Below are 23289 nucleotides of genomic sequence, written 5' to 3'. Positions count from 1 at the left end.
GGGAAAAGACTGGGAAGGACGGGCTGTCCTGGGAAACCCCCAGTGGCTGCCCTTTAAATGCACTCGTGGCAAAGTGCACATTCATGTCCCACCTTCAAGGCCTTGGTGTAACCACTGTTGGGGAGGGTGTGCAAGTGGATCTTCACCTCTTACACTAGGGTGCCGTGTTCTATAAGGAAGGAGCAGCTAGGGAGCCCGTGCTAGGAGATCCAGTAATCAGAGGGCAGCTGGTGGCGCACTTTGGTGAATTAAGTCACCTTAAGGGTTATAGAGTGTTTCTTCCTCGCTGCCCACGTTTCCAAGTCTGGCAGAAGGGGTTTGGGGCTGAACGTTGTTGCCGCTTTGGCCTCTCTGTGTTAATTCGTGTCAGATTTATTTAGGGTCTGAGGTTCCTTCCTGCAGTCCAGGGTGGGCTTGGGGTGTCCCTCGGGAATGGGAAGCAGCCGCTAGCGCATGCATCCCCTGCCTGGTGTCTGGTTCTCCAGGGGCCCTGGCGGCTGTCCCAGCCCATTTGGAGGGGGAAATGCAGCCTGAGCTTTATGGCAGCAAAGTGCAGTTGCCCGGGCTGGTTAGCTCCTTGGTTCAGACAGGCTGCTAACGAGTGCGAGGTCACCGTCACAGCCCTGTTCACAGAGAGCTGAAGACAGTCTTCCACATTTTGTGATAGACTGTTTTTGTATCACGAGCTGACAAATCAATGTCTTCTCTCGTCTCCCCATCTTGGCGGGGTGGGGAAGGAATTCCTCTTGTCTTACAAGGGAAATGGGAAGTTCAATATTTGAAGTACCTTATAGCCATTCCTGGGAAAGCGTTATCTCTAATGGTTCCAAACAAGTGTCGTGGAGGAACTGTCAGCCCTAATGGATGTGTTTTTCTTCCCAACCCCTCTTTCTAGAACCCACACAGCAGTTAAAATAGCTCCAAGATACAGTGCCCCTGTAATCCACGTCCTGGATGCGTCCAAGAGCGTAGTGGTGGTAAGTGTGGGGCCTTGCATCCACTTCAGATATTTCATAAGGAGAGGAGAAGATGCAGAGTTCAGGGTATTTCCCAAGATCATCATCATCTTCTTTTTTTTTAAAGATTTTATTTATTTATTTATTTGACAGACAGAGATCACAAGTAGGCAGAGAGGCAGGCAGAGAGAGAGAAAGGAGGAAGCAGGCTCCCTGCTGAGCAGAGAGCCTGATGTGGGGCTCCATCCCAGGACCCTGGGATCATGTCCTGAGCAGAAGGCAGAGGCTTTAACCCACTGAGACATCCAGGTGCCCCCCAAGATCTTCTTTTATTTTTGTGCAATTCTACTAAACAAAAATGTAGAAGAAAGCCTATGGCTTGTCATAGTGTCATTGTGAGAGTCTGTATTGCTGGAAGGGGGTAGCCAGGGGAGGAGTCCTGAGCTGGCCACAGAACGCTGGTCTGAGTAACGTGGAACCAAGACACTTGTGGCCTTGACACCCGCCTGGAGGGAGAGAGGTTTCAGCCATTTACATGCACTTACAAACATGAATATATACCACCTTAACTTCAAGCCAGAGCTAAAAGCAATGTGGATTTAAAAAAAAAAAAAAAGACCTATGTCCAGCTATAAAGACTGCTAATGCAGCAAGGGCCGAACCAGAAGCCAGATGAGGTGTGGGCACTGGTACTCCCTCTGGTCAGGGCAGCTGAATGGCCAGCAGTGGTTACCTCTTCTCAAATGCAGAGAGATGGCCACCTTCTGAAATTACTCAGACTCAGTCTTTTGATCCAACCGCAGTGGACATGGCCCAGGCCCGTGGTCTGGAATTGAACACTTGGAGGATTGTGAAATATGGCAACTACACAGAGCTTTAAGACTTCAGGATGCCCCTGCTTTCTTTCTTTCTAAATAAAAGCCAGGGTGCCAATACTTAGTTATTTCTAAATTGTGAACTATATTTTCAACTTCTTCCCTCTCATTGTGCTGTTACTGTTACAAAAAATAAAGAATAAAAGCATAAAACATGTCTGAATGGTTAGCCTGGAAACCCACAACAAGCTCCGATTTTGTGGTGGAAAGATCCCAAAGATCAGCCTATATAATGGGCATGAGCTTGTTTCCATCAAGCAAGTCACACTGGGCAGGGAGGGTCTTGTGCTGCTGGCTCTGGGAGCTGGGGCCCCCTGGGGTATGGACGGTGCCTGTAGACCGGTGTGCTCCGTCTACCCAGTGGGAGCCATGTCAGAGTCCTGTTAAAAGTTCTTCAGGTGTTTAGAAAATCAGGGTTTTGCTTTCTCAGAGTCTGAAATCTAGTGGAATGCAGTATTTTAAATAATATTTTAAAACACCAGTTCCATGTACTTTGGAGAGCTCAAGAGTAGGCATCCCCTTCCTGTGTTCATTTAGCTCTGCTGGCTTTCCTAAGTGAAGACTCCATTTAGCGAAGGTGGATGGAAGCCCGGGAAGTACTTTGTGGGGTGAATACCATGCAGGAGCTTTTTGTTAGGCTTGTCGCAATGCTCCTCTCTGATTAGGTTCCTTGAAGTGTTTTGGCTTTACGCTAACTCTTCGGGGTTTGGATTGCTATGAGAGATACTTGGAAAATTCACGTAGAATTGTAGACATTTCAAGCCAGTGGGCTCCTCAGCCATCGTCCAGTCTAATTTCGTCAGTTTCACATAATGATACTGATCTTCCAGGCCCTTGTGTTGGGGAATCCAGCTGGAGGCTGAGAGGTGATGGGGCCGTGCAGGATTTTGAGCTAATCGCCAGCAGCTTTTTCTTCTTTCTTGACAATGGTATTTTGAGCTTTGCTGGGGAATGTTCTCTCATCACCTTGATAATCCCAGTCATAGACAGGATTTAGCTCATCCTAGTTTTATAATTGACTGAGTGGCCTCCCATTTCTCAGATGATGGGTTTCCTTTCTTTTCCTAGCAGAAGCTCATGGTTGACCATGGACATGAGTCTCATTCCTTCAGCAGACCTTTAGTGAGGAGACACCTCATCTGTGCCAGGCACAGAGCTAGATACCGGGGACACGAAGGCAGTTAAGGTGCAGTCCTGCCCTCCAAGGGCTTGTCCACTTGCCTCCAAGTGGATACGCAGACAGACACTAACAGCCTGTGGGAAGTGCAGTGAGGGAGAGATGCACCAAGTACCTTTGAAACACAGAAGAGCGGTACCTAACGAGGGTGTTGTGTGGGTCCCTGGGAGACCCTCAGTTTCAGTGATGTGCTTGAAGGACTCCCCGACCTCAGAAACACCGTTCTACTCACAGTCACACTGTATTGCTGCCAAGGGAGACAGATTAAAATCAGCAGAGGCAAAAGATACAAAGGGTAGCATCCAGGAAAGGCCAGGCACCAGCTTCTAGGTGTTCTCCCCATCCCCCGCCCTTGTGAAATCCTATGGACAGTGCTTAATCCTTCCACAAGTGATGTGGGTTTCCACAGGCAGCACATTGCTGACTAGGGAAGCTCAGCCAAGCCCTGGTGTCCGCAGCTTCTCCTGGGGGTCAGTCCCATAGGAATGGAATGCTAAGCACCTGACTATTCTTAGTTACTCCAGAGTCAGACAGATACAACACGAGCCAAGTCTCCCCCAAAAGCACGTGGTTAGCAGAAACTACCCTGGGTGGTCCAGGGCTCCAGGTGGATGAACATTCTTAGGATATAGCCAGGGCTTCGAGCTGATCTCTCAGGAGCCACCAGGAGCCACCTGTTTCTCTGGAATGTGTGACAGTTGGACATCCTCGGTCCGCTGAGCTAGTCCTCAACTGCGCACCCCCTGGCAGGAATTAGCAAAGCTGGCGAAGGGAGAGGGAACGACGAGAATGAGGGAAGGCTTCCTGGAGGAGGCATCATCAGAACTGACCAGTGTTGCTCCTGTTTTCTTTGTCTCCTTTTGCTCCTCTATGTTTCTTGAACGTCAATCTTCTGTGTTCAGTGCTCGCAACTATTAGATGAGAATCTAAAGGATGAATATTTTGAGGAGATCATGGAGGAATATGAAGATATTAGACAGGACCATTACGAGTCTCTCAAGGTGAGTGACAAAAACACTGCTAGTTTGGGCATTAAAATGATCCTGCGTTTTTTAATGTGACTTTATTGTTTTAAGGAGGGCAAAGATTTAGGATCATTTTAGAGATGCCCTGTTTCCTAGTTTAAATTGGAATTCTCTGGTGTCTAAGGTCCCCAGTAATTTGGGATTATACTAAAAGTAATTTCATTCATTCCACCAAACATTTATTGGGTACACAGTAGCTGTTAGGTGCTGGGCCAGATAGCAGAGTTATGAGAATGAATAAAACATACCCAGCAGGAAAACAGGAACTGAAACATATAGAAACGACCCTCCTGGATCCCTGTTCTTGAAATAGCAGAAGAAAATGAAGACATCAGATAGGACCGTTGTCACCTCTCTCCCTCCTGCCTAGTGCAGACTGCGCAGAGCAGTGTTACGAGAACTGTCCCTCTCTAGATAAGCTTTAGGGAATCATTGGAAAGCAGACATAATCACTTGTTAGAAGTCGCTGGGATATTTCTTCCCAGTTTATCTGCCTGTTGGACCTTGTCTGTGGTGGGGCGCCCTTTGGGGGTGGCTAGGCGGGTGGAAGGAGACAACAAACCATGTGAAAATAGGTGTTTCTGAGGTGTTGACTAGCCCAAGATACTGTGCTTGGCTTTCTGTCTCTCCTTAGGTCTGCCTGCGGTTGACCTTTTCTTGGCTCTGCCTTCTGGTCCAAGGGCTGGCCGATGGCAGGCCGGTTAGCCCTGGCCTCAGGTGTTCTAGCCCTGGCCTCGGGTGTTCTAAAAGGACAGGCAGGACGCCACTCTGTTGCTGTATGGTTACTGCATGGTTAAGGGATCTACATATCAATATTTAACGGATATTTACTGACTCTTTACCCTCTGTTATTCTAGTGCTAATGGGAAGCCATATTGGGTGTAAAAGGCAGAGCTTTTTAGGATACGAATTTTCAGTAATAAAAGAATTTGTGGGTTTTTGTTTGTTTGTTTGTTTGTTTTTTTACAGAAGTCCCATACTAACTTTTGGGACGCACTTTAGTAGTATCAGTTGAAAAGCTAAGAGTCTCTGACTAAAATAACTTTTCTCTTTTTCATAGGAAAGAAGATACTTAACCTTAAGTCAAGCTAGAAAAAACGGTTTCCATATTGACTGGCTGTCAGAGCCCCCTCCAGGTCTGTCTGGTTGTCAGTTAGAGAAAGGCTGTGTGATAATGAGAGCTGGAGAGGTGTTTGTATTTACTTGGCTACAGAATCCAATGGGCAGCTAGAGACTCTTAATTGTGTCTAATAATAGTGACAAAGGACAATGATGATTGAAAAGATAAGTAAATAGGTACCATTTATAGCGGAACAAACTGTGTCCTGAGAGTGGGCAGCTCTGAGTGCTTGACACAACTCTGTGGTGAACGTGCTGTTGTCCCCACTCGCATGTGAAGACCCTGAGTTTCGGGTCAAGAGCTCGAAAGGTTTCTGGGGTTCTCTCTCGGGTCTGTCTTCTGACCCACACTCTTTCTTCTGTGTGGGGCTCAACGGGCCCCTCCACAGCTTGATGTAAGTTCTAGAGACCTGCCTGGGTGGTGCTGTCGCTAAGTGGCCTGGGTCACAGGGCAGGCCCAAGTGTAGACATGGGGTGTTTGAGATTGAAGATGCCCTCAGCCTGAGGAGACTTTTAGAACATACCAGCAAAGCAAGAGCTCCTATCTCTTGTTCACCCTCTCCTGTTCTCATTCTGAATGTTTCCTTCTATGTCTTTTGTGGGGTTTTTTTCCCCTTTCTTATTTCCAGCCACGTCTCTTGCCTTATGGAGGTGTTCATGAGGGAATAAAAGATGGAAGATGTTTTGACATGCTCAGAGAGGCATGAGGTACAAATGCAGAACTGAGACCAGGTAAATAGGGGTTGTATTACTCGAATCCGTATTTCCAAGGTAATACCTCAAATCTGGTCTCCTTGTTTACAACATCTGTGTTGCGCATATGCTCGGCAGAGTGGAGATCGTGAAATTGGAAATGTACGTGAGACTGGTTCTGATTTCAGTCCTGCTGAGCTTAATGTGGTTGCGTAGGAGGAATGCTGCATCGGGAGTCAGGAGGTCCGGGTTCCGCTCCCAGTTTGGTTCCTGGCTCTGAATCACCGAATGACCTTGAGCTTCTCATGTCTGTGGTTTCTAACATGTAGAAAGGAGTTACCCCGTGGAAGCTTGTGAGGATAAAAGAAGTTCAACTTTTGAAAAATGTAAATCACTGTATAGTCCAGCTGTTATTTTCCCTTTACCTTTCGCTTTGAAGTTAGAAAAACATCACAAGGGAAAGTCCCACTTTGACCCAAACATCCAGCACGATTCAGCGGAGACAGTACTGTGAAGGCAGTGGTGGTGATACTTTTTGAATGTCCGTCTGTCCCAGGGTGGGGCTGCTGTGGAGGCCTGTACCTATGGCTTCAGAAGGGCCGAGGCCCTGAGGTACAGCCCGCAGAGATGTTTCTGAGGACAACGCAGTCTTCTAGTAGTTGCAGGAAGTCACTAAAGGGAGAAAGAAGGGCTCTTCTCTCAAGGTCCTTGGTGGTAAAATTCCAGAAGAGTGTCCTGCAATGACTACAAGGCAAGAGGGAGCATTCATCCAGAGGAAACCTGTAGTTTCTTCCTGATGGTCCGACACATCAACACAGTAGAATATTATGAAGAAGAGATTATTCTGAATAGGAAAAAGATGACCAGCAACAGATGAGAAAGAACTCCCGTGAGCATGTATGGGAAGATAGAGGTTTCCAGGCAGAAGTAAGAAGCAGCTCTACTTTCCCTGTACTTTTCTCCCTCTCACATCTGCCTCTGACTATGTGGTGACACAAAAATACCCTTGAGGCTCTGGTGTTAGCCCGGAGCACCTGAGATGAGTAGGAGACTGGAAGTTCTCTGATCCCGGTTTACAGATCAGGGAACTGAGGACACAGGGGCCAAAAAGCTGGTGGTGTGGTGGTGACATCTGACTGTGGCCCGACCCCCTGCAGGGTTGTGGGGTGGGGTGCAAGAATGCTGCCCCTGGTGTCCTAGGGAACCCCAGGACACCATCTGTCTCCAAATTCTTTGTCATTAATTCACTTATGGTCTATTTTAGACTTGCAGGGAGCCGTAAAGAACGATATGTTGAAGATTCATGTATACCCACTAGCCACCTAAGGAATAACCTGGTGTAGGGGCGCCTGGGTGACTCAGTTGGTTAAGTGTCTGCCTTCCGCTCAGGTCATGATCCCAGGGTTCTGGGATCAAGTCCCACATAGGGATTTCTGCTCAGCAGGGAGTCTGTTTCCTCCCTCTGCTGGCCACTCCCCCTGCTTGTGCTTTTTCTCTCTCTGACAAATAAAACCTTTAAGAAAAAAAAATAGAGTCACCTTGGTGGCTCAGTGGGTTGAGCCTCTGCCTTCAGCTTGGGTCATGATCTCAGGGTCCTGGAATCGAGCCCCACATCGGGCTCTCTGCTCGGCAGGGAGCCTGCTTCCCCCACCCCCACCGCCTGCCTCTCTGCCTGCTTGTGATCTCTCTCTCTCTCTGTCAAATAAAGTCTTAAAAGAAGAAAAAAAACAAAAACAAAGCAGCACATACATAGTGGGAGTCGCCCTTGTGTTCCTCCCTCCCCCGCAGGATCCTGAATTTTATGCCTTGTTTCCATGCATTTCCTTATATTTTGCCTGCATACGTATGGAGCAGTGGGCAGTAGAGAGGATTCATTCACATTTCTAACACTTTCCTAAGTGGGTTACTGCGTGTGTCTTTCTACAGTGGCATTCATTGTAGTATTGTCTTCATTTGTGCAAGCGAAGAGAAACCCATGTTTCTTCTCTTGGACTGGGGCTGAGGGAAGAATTTCCAAGGGCAGTGTAGACAGCTCCCCGGGAAGAGTGGTCTGATTTAAGATTCACTGTGGAGTTACTCCTTCTCCATGATCTCTGAAAGTTCCAGGGGGGGGGCACCTACAAAACAAGTTCTGTAGGTGGCAGGCGACAGGAGGGAGGGGACGGGGAAGTCCCAGAACAGGGAGAGCCAGCTGGGGAGGCGTGCATACAGGCGGTGGCCATGTGCGCTGGGCGCTCAGCAGGCTCCGGCATTGTCCTTGACATCGGGGCTTCTCTTTACAGTGAAGCCCACGTTTCTGGGGACTCGGGTCTTCGAAGACTATGACCTGCGGAAGCTGGTGGCCTACATTGACTGGAAACCCTTCTTTGATGTCTGGCAGCTCCGGGGCAAGTACCCGAATCGAAGCTTCCCCAAGATATTTAAGGACAAAACTGTAGGTTAGTTCAGGAAGCCCTTCCTTTCTGCTCTGCTGTTCAGATGTAGTGTTGGGACTTTGAGGATGAGAAGGGGAGGCAAGCAGAGGGTTTGGATTCTGTCAGATATAGTTTATGGTTATAATCTAACGTATAACATAGGCTGTCGTTTACCTGTTCAGCTCTTCCGTGGTTTTAAACTGCTAGTTTGGTCCACGCTTATGGGATAATTGGGCATTTTGTTGATCTGTTCTTTGGTAAATGCTTATTGATACCAGTTTCGAAGCAGGCTCTGTGTCGGGCCCTGGCGATTAATAGAAGGTAATGGGAGTACCCTTGCTCTCCCATGCGTGGCTCAGAGCTGGTATGGCCACCAGCAATGGGCAGTTGCTGCACGGCCCGCCACGCTCCTGCCATGGGGCTGAGTCCAGGGCATTTGTGGACACAAGGCAACGAGGCCTCAGACTGGGAGGTCAGGGGAGGCTTCCTGGGGGAAGTGGTACGTGAAGTGCTTTTTGAAAATGAAGTGGGAGGGACCGTGACTAGGGATGTGAGATGTCCCTGGAGAAAAGGGTGTCCTGGGCAGAGGAGACAGAAGATGGGAAAGCACAGTCACGTGTGTCCATTGGGGGAAATGCCAGGAGTCCATTGTGCCTGGAGCACTGGTGGAATTAGGGGGTGAGAGACTAGAGACATGGGTGAGCTGCTAAACCACTGGCCCCATTTCTCCGGCCCAGTCCCACCCCCAGAATCTACCCGCAGAGGCATGGGGTCACCATACCAAGCTGCTCAGAGGATTAGGAGAGAGCCAGAGGAGAGCAAGGTGGAGGGGTGTCCTGCTAGGAGGGTGGGGTTAGGGCCAAGAGGGGCCTGGCACGGGACAGCCACCCACGTGCAGCCCTGGAAGCACTGCTAAGGGGCTGGGCCCACATTTCCCTCCTCCACCTGTTCCATGGCCCCAGAGGCCACTTGGAGGTCCCTGGTGTGATGGGTGCACAAGGATGGTCGGTGATGGAAGGATCTGGCTGGCTTCACTTGCTGGGGGCTACCAGGTTGGGCTCTCTGCCCTTTGTTGAACTGAGGCAATTGGGGGCGCTGCAGTCAGCCTGAATGGCCAACCCCAGCCACAGACAAGCAGCAGTGAAATATGTGGGGGGAAAAGGGAGAGTGGGAGAAGACGGCTGAGGAGGAAGAGTGGCTTTAAAAAGAAGTGCTTTTTTACTGGCTCTCGTTGGCATTTTTAAGTGAATTCTCACCATGTTCTCCTAATAGGCGAAGAGGCCAAAAAAGTCTATGACGATGCCCAGAACATGCTGGAAGTGCTGATCGATCAGAAGAAGCTCCGAGCCAGGGGCGTGGTGGGGTTCTGGCCGGCGCAGAGCGTGGAAGACGACATCCACCTTTATGCAGAGGACGCCGTGCCGCAGTCTGCAGAGCCCATAGCCACCTTCCACGGGCTAAGGCAGCAGGTACAGGAAGCCATGCGCTGCCACAAAAACCGTCAGTAGCAATTACATAAGCCTGCGCTGTGTCTGCATGATAGGTCTGTACTGCCTCACCCCGGAAGACCACTCACAGGCATTTGTGAGGACAGTGGTGAGAAGGAGCCGGTGTGGGTTGAGAGGCTGACCCCTTGCACCAGGAAGAGGGGGTGTTCGAGGTGGTGTTGGACAGGCTGATGGGACACGCTGTTGCTGCCTTGGTGCTCACACACAGATGGACATTGCCTTAACCAAAAACATCAGTTTGCGTGCATGCATATTATTAAAATAGGCCAGTGGCTCCCTATCTCAAGGGGAAGACAGGCGGGGACACAAGTTTGCTGAATGTCTGTGAGGGGCCAGGTGCTTAGCTCAGTGCTGGCCAGACCGTCCTTCATTTCCATGCCGCCTTGCCATAGACAGTTTACATCTCCATTCCATGGGGTGGGGGAGGAAGGCTCACGGAGATGGTGCTACGTCCACGGCCTCAGAGAGGGGAGCAAGGCTCGTCGCACCTGGCAGCTGTTCCTTCATCGCGCTGGCCTCCCTCAGTGCGAACCGGCATTTCTGAACACGCCTGGCTCTGCCGTGTCCCTTCCCAGGAGAGTGCAGATACCGTGCGCGTGTCCATGTGGCCGCGAGGAGAAATAGTTGTCCTCCAGAATTGGAGCCGGAACTCACCAGAGCCATTAACAAAGGGTTGCAGTAAGTCATCCTGCAGAGTTCCACTGCCGTTTTCGGTCATTCAGAAGTGATAGTATTGCTTTTAATCGTAAGCACCACGTAATTCATAGTGACGTAATTCATAATTTCACTATAACAGCATCTGACGGGATTCTGTAGTTTGGGATGTTGCTCCCATAATAAGGTCGGGGAGGGCAGCTCCATCACTCCTGCCTATGCCCAGGCTCCGACACCACAGAACACGGGCTGCCGGCTCTAGTGTTCTGTTCCTGCCCCTCCTCACTAGTCAGCTGGTGACTTTGCTTCTGCAGGTGTAACTCAGGTCACAAACCTCTGCCCTGGCCAGGTTTTTACGTCCAGCTCCAGTCATGACCAGGCAGGCTGTGGCAGGCCATGCGAGGGCAGTTAATGGAATGACTTCTCCATGTGCATATGTTACACATTCAGATAACTCACTGAGCTTTCTCCCAGTGTTCTGAAGATTCTGGCTGCAGCCACTTACCGCCTTGAGAGGCTTCTGTCTCGGTGACCATAGTGACTGTCTCTTCAGTGCTGCGGTGCTTTGTGACCTGTCTCTCCTTTTGGTGCCGGGAAGCTCTGTCTCCCTCTGGCTTCTGTTAGCGAAGAATGGTTGATGGACAGAGTGTAGCTGGAAAGCCGCTCCTCCCTGCACAGTGGTCTCTGTGCTCCTGACATTTCTGGGGGCCATGATCAAACACCTTCTGGCCGCGTAACCATTTCTGCCCAGTGTTGGTTCGGCTGTGCCTGTTTCCAGAGCCTGCAAGCAAATGATAGCTCTGAAGCCTCTGGTGTGCTGCTCATTGATTAATTGATCAGTCTTACGTGCCATACAGTAGTCAAGAGTGTGGGTTGTGGTATCAGACCCCTGACCTACCACCGGCAAGCTCTGTCTCTGGTTTCCTGTCTGAAATGGGCCTGATGGTATCACTTCCTTACTTCACTTGGTAGTTGGCAGCATGAAATTAGCGAATTCACGAGCAGCACCAAGAATAGTGCCTGACGTACAATAAGCACTCAGTACGCACTAGCTACTGGCTGTTCATCTTCCCGTAAGCACGCAGCACATACTAGCTACTGGCTGTTCATCTTCCCAGCAGGTATTTCTTGGTTGTGAAATATGTGTATGACCTTATCTGCCCTCTTGGTGGCAGGGGGCAGTCTGTCAGCATTTGGGCATGAGAAACAGGCAAGGATGGGCATCCAGCCTGGAGGAGAGGCTCCCGAAGCTAGGCTGCTGAATTCTGGGTCTCCCGAGCCACCACCGTGGCTGGCGGCATGTGGTCCTGGGCTGCCGACCAGACGTCTGCTGAACTGTGCTGATGCGAACTAGAGGCTTATGCGTTTAGTGGATCCCTTTTGGATGTAACTTTCAGATTTAATGTTGATTTTGAATTGAAAACACCTTCGGGGAAAATTTATTTTAGATGAATGCTTAGGGTTCTGGTTGCTAGCACAGGGCCTGGAGACAGGGTAAACGTGGGAAGGAGCAAACTCAGGGGTTTCTTGACTGACCTGTCACGTCATGTCATGTATTTTTTTAGAATCTTATCTCTCTTGTTGATTCAACAAATATTTATTGAATACTTGCTACATATCAGGCCCTCTTCTAAGTGCTGGGGATATAGCAGCGAACAAAATAGACCTCCCTGTGCGAAGCTTAGATCTGTCTGCTAAGACTAGATTGCCGTCTGTTGCACGTTGCTCCCACGTCCGTGCTGACGGTTGGTCCGTCTGTCTGTTGGGTTTGAAGGCCGAGAAGGACTCCGCCAGCACGGATGCGTACCACTGCCTCTCGGACTTCATCGCTCCACTGCATTCCGGTGTCCGCGACTACCTGGGCCTGTTTGCCGTCGCCTGCTTCGGCGTGGAGGAGTTGAGCAGGGCCTATGAGCAGGAGTGTGACGACTACAGCAGCATCATGGTCAAGGCTCTGGGAGACCGACTGGCAGAGGTAGAGCAGTGGTGCTGGGCACAGGATGGGAAGTGCTACGGGGGCCAGGTGCTGGGCAGCCCTTGGCATCCACGTCCTGCTGTTTCGTTTTTACCGAGTCAGATGAGGCTGGCGTTAGCATCCCATGCAATTTTATTCTATTTTAATTTTTTTATTATTTTTTAAATTTAGTTTTTCAGTGTTCCAAGATTCATTGTTTATGCACCACACCTAGTCACATGCAACTTTAAATCTGCTTTTCTCGAATTGCTCTCACACATCATGTTTTGGGCAAAGGGACACCTCCAGCAGTGCCACAGTTCCTAGCTGTCCTTAGAACCACGGTGTCTCTCCTGCAGTTGTGATGTCTCCCTTTGCTTGTTGTGACGTCCTCGTGAGGTGCCTGAGAAATGCAGGACAGATTCTGTGCCAGGGCTCCTCGTTCTCCTGTTGTGATGCGCTGTAGATTCCTCATCTTTCTGTGCGTGGCCAGGGTCCCCTCTCCCTTTTCCCAAGGCTGGCAGGGGAGGTACTGGCAGCTGGAATGGTCCTTGTGTCTCCTCCTGGCCACTGTCAGGGAAATGTTTTAGTTCAGGGACCTCGAATCCCCCAGGTCCTCGAAGAGGGGACGTCAGAGCCCGGGCAGAGAGCTGCTAAGGGAGCGACAGGTGAGCGGGGAATCCTGTCCCGCCTCTCTCGCCTGGTTCCTTCCTCTTGCAGTGCAGGCGAGGGGGGCGCCCTGGTGGGCTTTGAGGGCAGGTGGGCCAGGGGGCCGGGAGCTCCTGCCTCACCCGCGCACGCCTCGTTCCCTGCTGCAGGCCTTCGCGGAGGAGCTGCATGAGCGGGTCCGCAGGGAGCTGTGGGCCTACTGCCGCTGCGAGCAGCTGGACGTGGCCGACCTGCGGCGGCTGCGCTACAAGGGCATCCGGCCGGCCCCCGGCTACCCCAGCCAGCCTGACCACAGCGAGAAGCTCACCATGTGGAAGCTGGCCGACGTGGAGCGGTGCACGGGTGCGTGCGGGGACTGGGGGGCGCCCTCCAGCTTTGTGCGGGTCATGGGTGTGCTCCTGTCACAGCAGCACACATGGGGCCACACGTGTCAACACGTGGAAAGGCTCACAGTGAAGTCCCACCCTGTCTCACGTCTGGCTGCTGATCACACGATTTTACGTTCACATTATTGAATGGTCGTCCCATACCCCCACTTTCAGATTGATTGACTTCCGTTACTTTCTCTTAACCTGTAACAGATGAGAATTGAGCTTACCATACTGCCCGCCCATCTCCCGCCGTGATTCCCCACTTCAGGGCTTGTCACTGCTTCTCACCTCTCCATTAGCCTTCAGTAGTTCATGTCGCTCACAGACTGTGTGTCTGGACATGGCTCCTGCTCCTCACCTCTTCCCTCTCCTGGGTTTTACCCTTTATTGACACAGTTAACAGTGTCAGTGAATGAATCCGAAGCCGTCAGTGTCGATCAGGTGAAGGGGATTTAGGTTCTGGTAAGGGACTGAGGCATTTGGGTATACACCGGCAGGAATGGCGTGGACTCCCGGAGCCATAAGATACCGATTCGAGTCCTTCCCTGCTGTAAGCTACCCGGTGCTCTCTGGCAGTGTTTAAGTTTCATGCTGCTCTGTTCCTTGTCCATAAGATGAGTGGGTTAGATGGGGCAGCCTGGGACTCCCTCTGAGTACTGCTGTGGGCCCGTTCTCAGGGCCCGACGGTTGGTCATCCCAAGGGGCAGGAGCCTGGGGTCTACATGGTGCCTTCCTCCCAGGGCTGGTGCTCCTTCTGTGTGAGAGGCCCAGGCTTAGGAGCAAGAGGAGGCCTCTGTCTCTGATAGTAGAGGACTGGCGGCGGGAGGGGTACAGATAGTCTTTTCCAGGCCTGTCCCCTTGAGTTAGAGGAGACTGGCCTGAATTTCATGCTGTGTCATGTGTCCACATCGACGGCATGAGCTCACTTTCCTTCACCTCTTCTTCCTCAACAAGGGTTAATTGCCCTAGCACAGGGCCTGCTGCCAACCACCAGGCCCTGTGCTAGGCACTGGAGAAATCAGCATTTTCCCCTTGTGTTGCTTTCTCCAGGCATTAAGTTAACGGAATCCCTAGCAATGGCACCTGCTTCAGCAGTATCCGGCCTTTACTTCTCTAATTTGAAGTCCAAATACTTCTCAGTGGGGAAAATTTCCAAGGATCAGGTAAGTTAGCTGTTTCGTTGTGTATGGCTTCCCTAGATACCTGTCTTGTCTTACATGGAACCAAAGAACCTATTTTATTTTACATGTGAATGAGAATAAAAAGGAAGGGAAAGTGTGACAAAATTCACCTCCAGTTAATGTCTTCATTTGGTATCAGCTCGTTACCCCGATCCTCGCCCTCCCATCTACGCACCTACGTCCCCAGTGCTCATGCACTCCAGCATCATCTCAGCACCAGAGACTTACTGTGTGTTGTCTCGTGCCCAGAGAACAAGGCAACTTGGTGACTAGACAAATAATCCGTCTCCATCTAGCTTAGTAGATTGCTATAAGACAAGACATGGAAGGCATTCCACATTTCCTAGCAAATCCTGTGTCAACTTCACTTCAGAAAGTCTTACCATTTGGGTTCGATGTGCTGCTTTTAATCTTTTGCAGATTGAGGATTACGCTCTGCGGAAGAACATGTCTGTGGCTGAGGTTGAGAAATGGCTGGGACCCATTTTGGGATACGACACAGAGTAACTTTTTTTTTTTTTTTTTTAAATCCTTTTCTCTGCTTGAGGATCCTCAAGGAAGCATAGTGTAGAGTGCCTTTAAAATGAACGGCAGCAGCAGACCAGCCCGGCTGCCCCTGGGCGACATTCGTTCTGCTTCAGGCTTTGGAAAACCATTTGGTGGATGGAACCTCCCTGTGTCCCTTGGAAAGCAAGTGGTTCCTTTCTAGGGGACCTTGAACCGAGAGCAGCACGCACAGCTCTGGGGGTTTTCCTGGTCCCTCTGGACGGGACAGGCTGGAGATAGAGGTCTTTTGCATTTCAAAGCAAGTCAGCTTGCTTTTTTCGTTTTTACTTTGCATCTAGGAGGCCAGTTGTTATCTTTTTTTTTTTTTCCTTTCTCTTGCTCTCTGAGAAAAAGGCCCGAGACTTAGCTGAATAGAGAAATGTATGGAAAAAATGTGACCCCTGGCAAAATCACAATGCGTGCAGTGGGGCATTTTAATCTGAATGGTTGTAATAGTAGACTCTGACAGGGAACAAGGTGTACGTTTGATCTCCCTCTGGAAGACCTCATTTTCATTTTCTCAAGTCCCGATTACATGGGTGCAGAAGTCCCTTTGGCAGAAGGCCCGCTCTCACCGTTGACCACTCAGAAATGCTCAGGCTGTGCAAACAGTGGTGTTCTCGTAGGAGTTCATGTTCCCTGCCCTGACGGGGTAGAACGAAGTGGGGTGAGGTGGCTGCTCAGCATGGTTAGCGTCTTGTGGCTGTTTTCTGGAATTGAGCAGGCCCTCCACTGAGCTGGGGTGTCCCGTGCGGAGTTGGACGGATGAGCAGCGTGATTCCACTCACCCCCATTTCTGCACCAACCCAGCTGCGGGTTCCCGCAGTGTAGGAACAGCACCATGAAGTGTTGTCGGTTGTTTCGGGGGAGACGGCGAAGAACATGAACTTTGAAGGCAGACCTACCTGGATTCACATTTCATCTTTGCCACTGCCTGTGTGACGCAGGCAGATTGCCTCCACTCTCCAGCACTGTCTTCTCATCTGTTAAAGCGGAGACCGCGATTCCAGTTCCTCTGTCAGGGGCCGGAGGGGCAGGTAGGTGAGGCGCTGCGCATAGGGCACGTGGCAGGGGCTCTGACTCACGGTGGCTCCTGTGGGACTCAGTGGGTAGCTTTACTTCCAAGCACATGGTTAGTCTTCCTGGCAAGGGAATAGACTAACAGAGGCGAGACGATACCAGGGGATGCGCTTGGTAACGACCGGTCTGACTGCCCTTGGTGCCCTTTCCTGGGATTACACCCCTGTTTACGCTGTGACTGGGACAGGGCAGCTGCCTCCGTGTCCTGTGAACCGGTAGAACTCACGTTTGGTGTGACAGCCCCCTCCCTCCGCTCTCATAGCTGGCCTTGCTTCCCCGAGCAGTTCTAGCAAGTGTATGTTCAGGTGCATTGGAGCAAAGGGAGAACGTCTCAGGAGAAGGAGAAGCCTCTGCATTTGCCTTGTGTCCCCGTGGACTTAGCGGTAATGGGCCTTCAGCCGTCCCTGGCCCTTGAAGCGAACGCAGCTGTGTGCTTCTGTGGGTACCGTTCGTCTGTGCCTGACTGAGAACGGGACTCCGTTGCAAGACTTACCTTCTGGTCCATAACAGGTGTGTTATTCTTGGTACCTTCCTCCGTGAGAAAGAGTGATCTCCTCCGAATGTTTGAATGCATTTCGTCGGAAGTAGCGTTGCTTAGAGTCTCCTGATGGCACTGAGTATTTACCATCTCTTCCCTCAGCTGATGATGTGACAGAATGGCTTCCTTGAATGTATCATTCCTCTGATCCCACGAGGGGTGCCCTTTTTTTTTCTCCAAAGACAAAAGCAGTTCGTGCAAGTTTGAGCGCCTGCATATTCGTGAAAGAATGTAAAATGCAAATTGAAAACCCCTCCCCTGTACATGTCACACCCTAGGAAGGCAGGTAGGTGGCTGTGCTGAATACAGGGTCCCTTCTGTGTCGGAGCTGTCCACGCAGAACCTCTTCTGGTCATCGCCGTCGATGGCTGTCCCGTGAACCCACTTGCTGTCACCATTTTCACCAAAGAGGCCACATTATTTTTCCCTCTAAAGAGGTGCTTGTTTGGGATCTTCCTCTCTCTGCTGCTTGCTGTGCTGTCCGCACTGAGGAGCCTGGTTTGTGGGGTGGTGGGGGGATTGGGTGTAGGACAACCCATTTCTCTTTGGAGATGTTCTCCTCTGTCCTCCCTGCACTCATAGCCAAACTCAATAGAGAACAGTCCACCTTCTTTTTGTTTCTTTTTGGCACACCCTCAACTGATACTGAGTATCTGCTGCGCCCTCTTTCTCTCCTTTTGCATTTCAAAGCAAGTCAGCTCGCTTTTTTCATTTTTACTTTGCATCTAGGAGGCCACTTGTGTGAACCCACACTGGGTGAACCCAGTGAAGTTGGGTTTCTACCTGCCTCTTCTGGCATCACTGACGCCTCAGAGGTTAGACCCATTGGCCTTCCCAGTGATTGTCATCTGTTTGGGCTTGGACAATACTGACCCGCTTTTTCAAAACTCACCTTTCCTTACTTTCCCCGTGGCATCACTCTCTGGTTATCCTTCTGTGTTTTGGTCATTTCTCAGCCATTTTCATACTTTTTTTCTTCCTCTGCCCATTTAAATCCTGGTGTGCTCAAGGGCCTGTCATTGGTGACCTCCTTAGCACGTGTAGTTTCACTGGGCGATCTCACGGAGTCAGTATTCCCATCTGAGCTCCGTCCTGAAGAGCACAGCATATATCCAACAGCCCTGGACAGATGGACATCTCAGACCCCATGTGTCTCGTCTCATTCCTCTGCAATTATAAAATTCAATCGTGAAGAATGGTGCCACCACTCCAGGACCAAACCTCACAGCCTGTATCACCTTTGGCTTGGACTGTTACAGGGATCTGGAAAGTGAGCATGGGAAACACACACTTAGCCTACTTTAGTCAGGACAGCAGTTGAGACACTTTGGGAAGGCAATGCTTAGATGAAGGCCTGACTTGGGACTTGAAGAATAAAGATAAAGCAAGGTAGGAACAAAAGAAGAGCTGTCTGTGTTCACAAACAGGGATATGAAAGGTTGTAAAGGTATCCGGTCTCCCCAAATTGATCTGTAGGTTCAGTGCCATTTCCAACAGAAATTATAGTAGAAGCTGTGTTCTGGGTGACAAGCAGATTCTTAAATTTATACGGAAAAGGAAAGGATTAAGAATAGCTGAGTGCTTCCAAATATGAAGACGAGGTTACGAGTCAGTAGTTTTGTTGTGTGTGGTGCAGAGGTGGGCATTCCGAGCAGGGCTGTGAAATGGGGAGCCGCAGAATAACCCATGTGCGTCTTGACCTTTATGACATGGCGGAGGTGGCTTGGCACATCTGGGAGGACAGGCAGGGTGACCACACAGGGTGCTGTGACGATGCTTATCTGAAGGAAAAAGATGAGATCTGGTTTCTGCCGCACAAGTTATCCAGCCATCAATTCCAAATATATTAAGGTCTTAAATAAAAAAATATATATGTTTCATTGTTTGCGTAGACAAGCCTTAGGGCAGGAAAGAATCCCTCGAGACATAAAGCACTAACCACAAAAAGAAAAGATGGTTACATCAACCGTTTTGTTTTTTTTTTTTAAAGACTGATGCTAAGCTAATAAACAATTGAAAGCGAAAAGACAAGCCATGACTTGAGATGTTTGTATTACACTTAAACTGACAAAGGATTAGTAAGCAGAACAGATAGAGGGTTCCTATTTAAGAAAAAAAAGAAACTGGGCAGAATTAGACCAGAAAAGGCATTTCCCAGAAGAGGAAATACACATGGCTTACAAAAACATGTTGCATGGCATCAGAGATCAGAAATACGAATGAAGACAACAACGAGATCTCATTTTACACCCGTGAGGTTTGAGGAAGTTCAGGAGCCTGACGATATGGGATGCCGAAACAGCTACGGCCAGTGACCAGGCACCTGTGCTTCAGAAAACTACGCTCCCCCGCCAGAGTGGAACTCCTGCAGTGCCTTAGGATCTGGCTTCCAATTCAGACTCCCTCTTGGGGATCTAACAGATTTGCACACCTGCACCTGGAGGTGTGGGCGAGAACGTTCATGGTAACATCTTCATAAGAGTCAAGAACCGAAAAACCCAAAATGTCCATCTGTCTCTAGGGAGATGGATACATAAGTGAGGTATATTCACGCTGAGGGGTATTATTCAGTGGTGGGAATGAATGAACCGCAGCTGTACGGGACAATAAGAGTGAATCTCAGAAATAAGCAACCAAAGCAGATTCCAGAAGACCATGTGCTATGATGCTATTTTTATGGAGCCTCTAAACAAGCAAAACCAAAGAATATACTGTCTAACCATATGTAAACAGTAAAACTGTTGTGTTTAAAAAAAAAAAAAAGTAAAAACAATAAACCAAAATTTAGCAGCAGAATTAACCCTGAGTGGGGAAGCGGAGCAGATTGCAGAGGGATACGTGGGTGGATGCAAGTTATTAGTAATACTCAGTTCTTGGGTTGAATGATAGGTTTATGTATGCCTTGTAACAGAGTTTTATGTGTTAAATGTTGTATTTAAGGCATGTATTAAGTATATTTTAAATAAAGACAATAATAAGTGAAAATCTGAGTTGGTGACTTTGTATATAATGTTGTGTGTGTGTCAAGTAGATGTTTTTTTGGAAAGGAAGGCCGTGTCGACCAGAGTGAACAGTGCAGAGGTGGGGGCAGAGGGGTGCTATGGGCAGGGGCCACGGTTCCCCGGGCTGAGGGCCAGCGTGGTTCCCGCCTGTCGGACTTTGGTGAATGAGTGCACGCAGTACCGCTTGCTATGGCACAGGATGTAGGAGGGTAGAAGAGATGACTTTGGGACAGGTTTGACGAGACTGAATACAGGCAGTCAAAAAAGTGACTTTGGAATTTTGGAAGACTGGCCTTAGGATCGGGGAGGTCAGATGGAGTTCAGGTCACAAGGGTGGACAGGACAGCTTGTGGAGAGTGTGAGGAGGAGGGAGCCCAAGACAGAGCTGGATTCCAGGAATGGGTTGGGGGGGGCAGCTCTCTGGGAGAGTCCACATCCGGAGGTCCAGGAGAGGGGGCATTGCTGCAGCATCATCAGGGGATGTGGGGACCATTGGCGGATGGTGGTGGGTTGAAGGTTGAATGTGTGGTGAAGAAATTGTCTGTTACTTGAAGAACATTGGGTGTTGAGTTTGATTAGTCCGTTACAGATTTTGGATACTAAACCTTTATCAGATATGTTATTTGCAAATATCTTCTCCCATTCCAAAGACTGTCTTTTAGTTTTGTTGATTGTTTCCTTAGCTCTGTGGAAGCTTTTTATTTTGCTGTAGTCCCAAAAGTTTGTTTTTGCTTTTGTTTCCCTTACCTCAGGAGATACAATCCTTAGTAAGAAGCTGCAATGACAAATGTCAAAGAGGTTACTGCCTGTGTTCTTCTCTAGGATTTTGATGGATTCCTGTCTCACATTTAGGTCTTTCACCCATTTTTAATTTATCTTTGCATGTGGTGTGAGAAAGTCATCCAGTTTCAATCTTTTGCATGTTGCTCTCCAGTTTTCCAACACCATTAGCTGAAACTTAACATCCAAAAAACAAATAATCCAATCAAGAAATGGGAAGAAGATATGAGTAGATGTTTTTCCAAAGAAGACATCCAGATGGCCAACAGACACATGAAAAGATGTTCAACATCACTCATCCTCGGGGAAATGTAAATCAAAACCACAGTGAGATACCACCTCACACCTGTCACAATGGCTAAAATTAACACAGGGAACAGCAGATGTTGGTGAGGATGCACAGAAAGGGAACCCTTTTACACAGCTGGTGGGAATGTAAGCTGGTGCAGCCACTCTGGAAAACAATATGGAGGTTCCTCAGAAAGTTAAAAGTAGAACTACCCTACTACCCAGCAATTACACTACTGGGTATTTACCCAAAGGTTACAAAAATACTGATTTGAAGGGGCACCTGTACACCAATGTTTGTAGCAGCATTGTTAACAAGAGCCAAACTACGGAAAGAATCCAGATGTCTATTGACAGGTAAGTGAAGAAGATGTGTGTGTGTGTGTACACACACACACACACACACACACACACACACACACACAGGAATATTACTCAGCCATCAAAAAGAATGGAATCTTAACCATTTGCAATGATGTGGATAGAGCTAGAGTGTCGTACACTAAGCAAAATAAGTCAAAGAAAGATGAATACCATATGATTTCACTCGTGTGGAATTTAAGAAGAAACAGGTGAACATGTTGGGGGGAGGAGAGGCAAACCAAGAAACAGACTTTATTATAGAGAACAAACTGAAGGTTGCTGGAGGAGAGATGGGTGGGGGGATGGATTAAACAGGTGATGGATATTAAGGAGGGCACTTGCTATGATCTCTGGGTATTGTATGTAAGTAGTGAATTACTATGTTTTGCTCCTGAAATTAATACTGCACTATATGTTAACTAGAATCTAAATAAAAAATTGAAACAAAACGTTGGAGTGGTAGGTAGAATGGAGAGAGTATTTTAAGATAGAAAAGGACTTTTATGCCAGGAAAAAATATAAGTTAAGAGGGTTACGGATAGTGCAAAAGTAAAAAAACAAAACAAAAAACATATGTTTTCACCTAAGTCCAGAGAGATGACTTCCATCTACAAGTCCCCCACATTTTAAACCTGAGAGTTGTCCCTACCCTCCCTCTTTCTGGAATGTCACATCCAGTTGGTGGCCATACTGTGACTGTTTTATGCACTAAATACCTCTTCAGTTCCTGTCTTCTACTCTGCCCAGGCTTAGAGTCTCATTTCTTCTCTGGACTCAGTCCCCGGGGGTGAGTTTCCTGGCTGCTGCAGCTGTAACCAGAGAGCTCTCTGAACCTTCACGCTCGCCCCTACCCTGCTGTCCAGACCAGTAATGCCCGGCTTGCCTAGGATTTGTCCAAAGTGCTTACACACTTGCAAAGCTTTCCACCTTCTCCCTCTGCAGGCCCTGAAGGAGGTTTCTGCTCACCTTGTCTCCGCCCCCTGATGTAACCCGGCCCCCAGCTCCACCCAGGCTTCAGGAAACCTTTCCAACCTTCCTGCCAGGCCTTAGAACCATGCAGATCTCCCACTACTGTCATGGTGGAAGAATAAGCTATTTCCCCATCAGACTGTGATTCTTCAGGGCAGGTTTGAAATCTTGATCATCTTTGTATTGACATGTTCAAAATAAGAACTTGGTTCCTGATACATGCTCAGTAAAGGTTGGCTTGAGTTGATGAGCAGATTCTCTCAGGGGGACAGTGGTTTGTAGGGAGAACATTCTGTGAAGCTCCATGAGGGCGGGGCACAGTCTCGCTGATGGGGCTCAGAACCCCCAGAGCCTAGGTCGGTACCTGCCAGGTAGTTCACTGCATAAAGTATTTTCTAAGTGAGCGGGGACAGAGCCATGATGATTTTTTTCTTGCTCAGAAGACTGGGACTTGAATAAGCCCTAGCACCCTGAACACCCATCTTTAGGATTTCATATTGGAAGGAACAGCCCCGTCCCTATTCTCTATACTGCCCCGTGAAGACAGCATATTGACAGCCCTGCAGAAAAGCCTCACTTCATAGCTTCCTTGCTACAGATCAGCTGGATGGATGGTGAGATTACAGGATACAGAGTATTTTTTTAAAAGATTTTATTTATGAGAGAGCATGAGTTAGAGTGGGGGCAGAGGGAGAAGCAGGCTCCCCACTGAGCAGGGAGCCCAATGTGGGACTTGATCCCAGGACCCTGAGATCATGACCTGAGCCGAAGGCAGGCACTTAACTGACTGAGCCACCCAGGTGTCCCGAGGACACAGAGTGTATGTTCATTCCATGTGTGTGTTTAAAAACACACTAGTATATGCAGTGAAAATGTCTGGAAGGGTACACAGGAAATTCTTAAGTGGTTACTGCTGGGCAATGGGACTGGGGGCCCAGGGGCGAGGGACTTGTGGTGGGGACATGGCTCATTCTGCACTGTTTCAGAGTTCTACAACAATCTTTTGCCATACTTTAAAAAAGATTAGCTTGGCAACAAACTCAGCTTGAAATAGATGCTATTTTGAATAATCTGAGTGAAAAGTTAGGATTTAAATCAATTAAGCCCCAAACTTGGTCCCATTTCCC

General features: G+C 49.0%; 1 protein-coding gene across 5 annotated transcripts in view; it reads left to right on the top strand.

Annotated features, from left to right (window-relative positions):
• MTR (5-methyltetrahydrofolate-homocysteine methyltransferase) overlaps window positions 1–22220 on the top strand; it is a 105230-nt gene extending 83010 nt beyond the window's left edge. For 2 of the 5 annotated variants that reach the window (XM_032883098.1, XM_032883099.1), the window contains 10 exons: window positions 896–977; window positions 3911–4009; window positions 5094–5169; window positions 8128–8283; window positions 9532–9728; window positions 12196–12396; window positions 13194–13386; window positions 14466–14578; window positions 15017–15099; window positions 22136–22219. In XM_032883098.1, coding sequence (XP_032738989.1) covers window positions 896–977; window positions 3911–4009; window positions 5094–5169; window positions 8128–8283; window positions 9532–9728; window positions 12196–12396; window positions 13194–13386; window positions 14466–14578; window positions 15017–15099; window positions 22136–22142 — 1207 coding nt within the window. In that variant the 3' untranslated portion in view covers window positions 22143–22219. Of the gene's footprint in view, window positions 1–895; window positions 978–3910; window positions 4010–5093; window positions 5170–8127; window positions 8284–9531; window positions 9729–12195; window positions 12397–13193; window positions 13387–14465; window positions 14579–15016; window positions 15741–22135 lie in introns of those variants that run through there. The other 3 variants (XM_032883101.1, XM_032883100.1, XM_032883097.1) reach the window with 3 other exon arrangements.
• Window positions 22221–23289: the final 1069 nt, after the last annotated feature.

Source organism: Lontra canadensis, unplaced genomic scaffold (genome assembly GCF_010015895.1).
Source record: "Lontra canadensis isolate GAN:19392208 unplaced genomic scaffold, GSC_riverotter_1.0 scaffold85, whole genome shotgun sequence".
NCBI classification, from domain to species: Eukaryota; Metazoa; Chordata; class Mammalia; order Carnivora; family Mustelidae; genus Lontra; species Lontra canadensis.
Note: the sequence above shows the minus strand (reverse complement) of the source record. Positions and strands in the feature narration are given on the sequence as shown.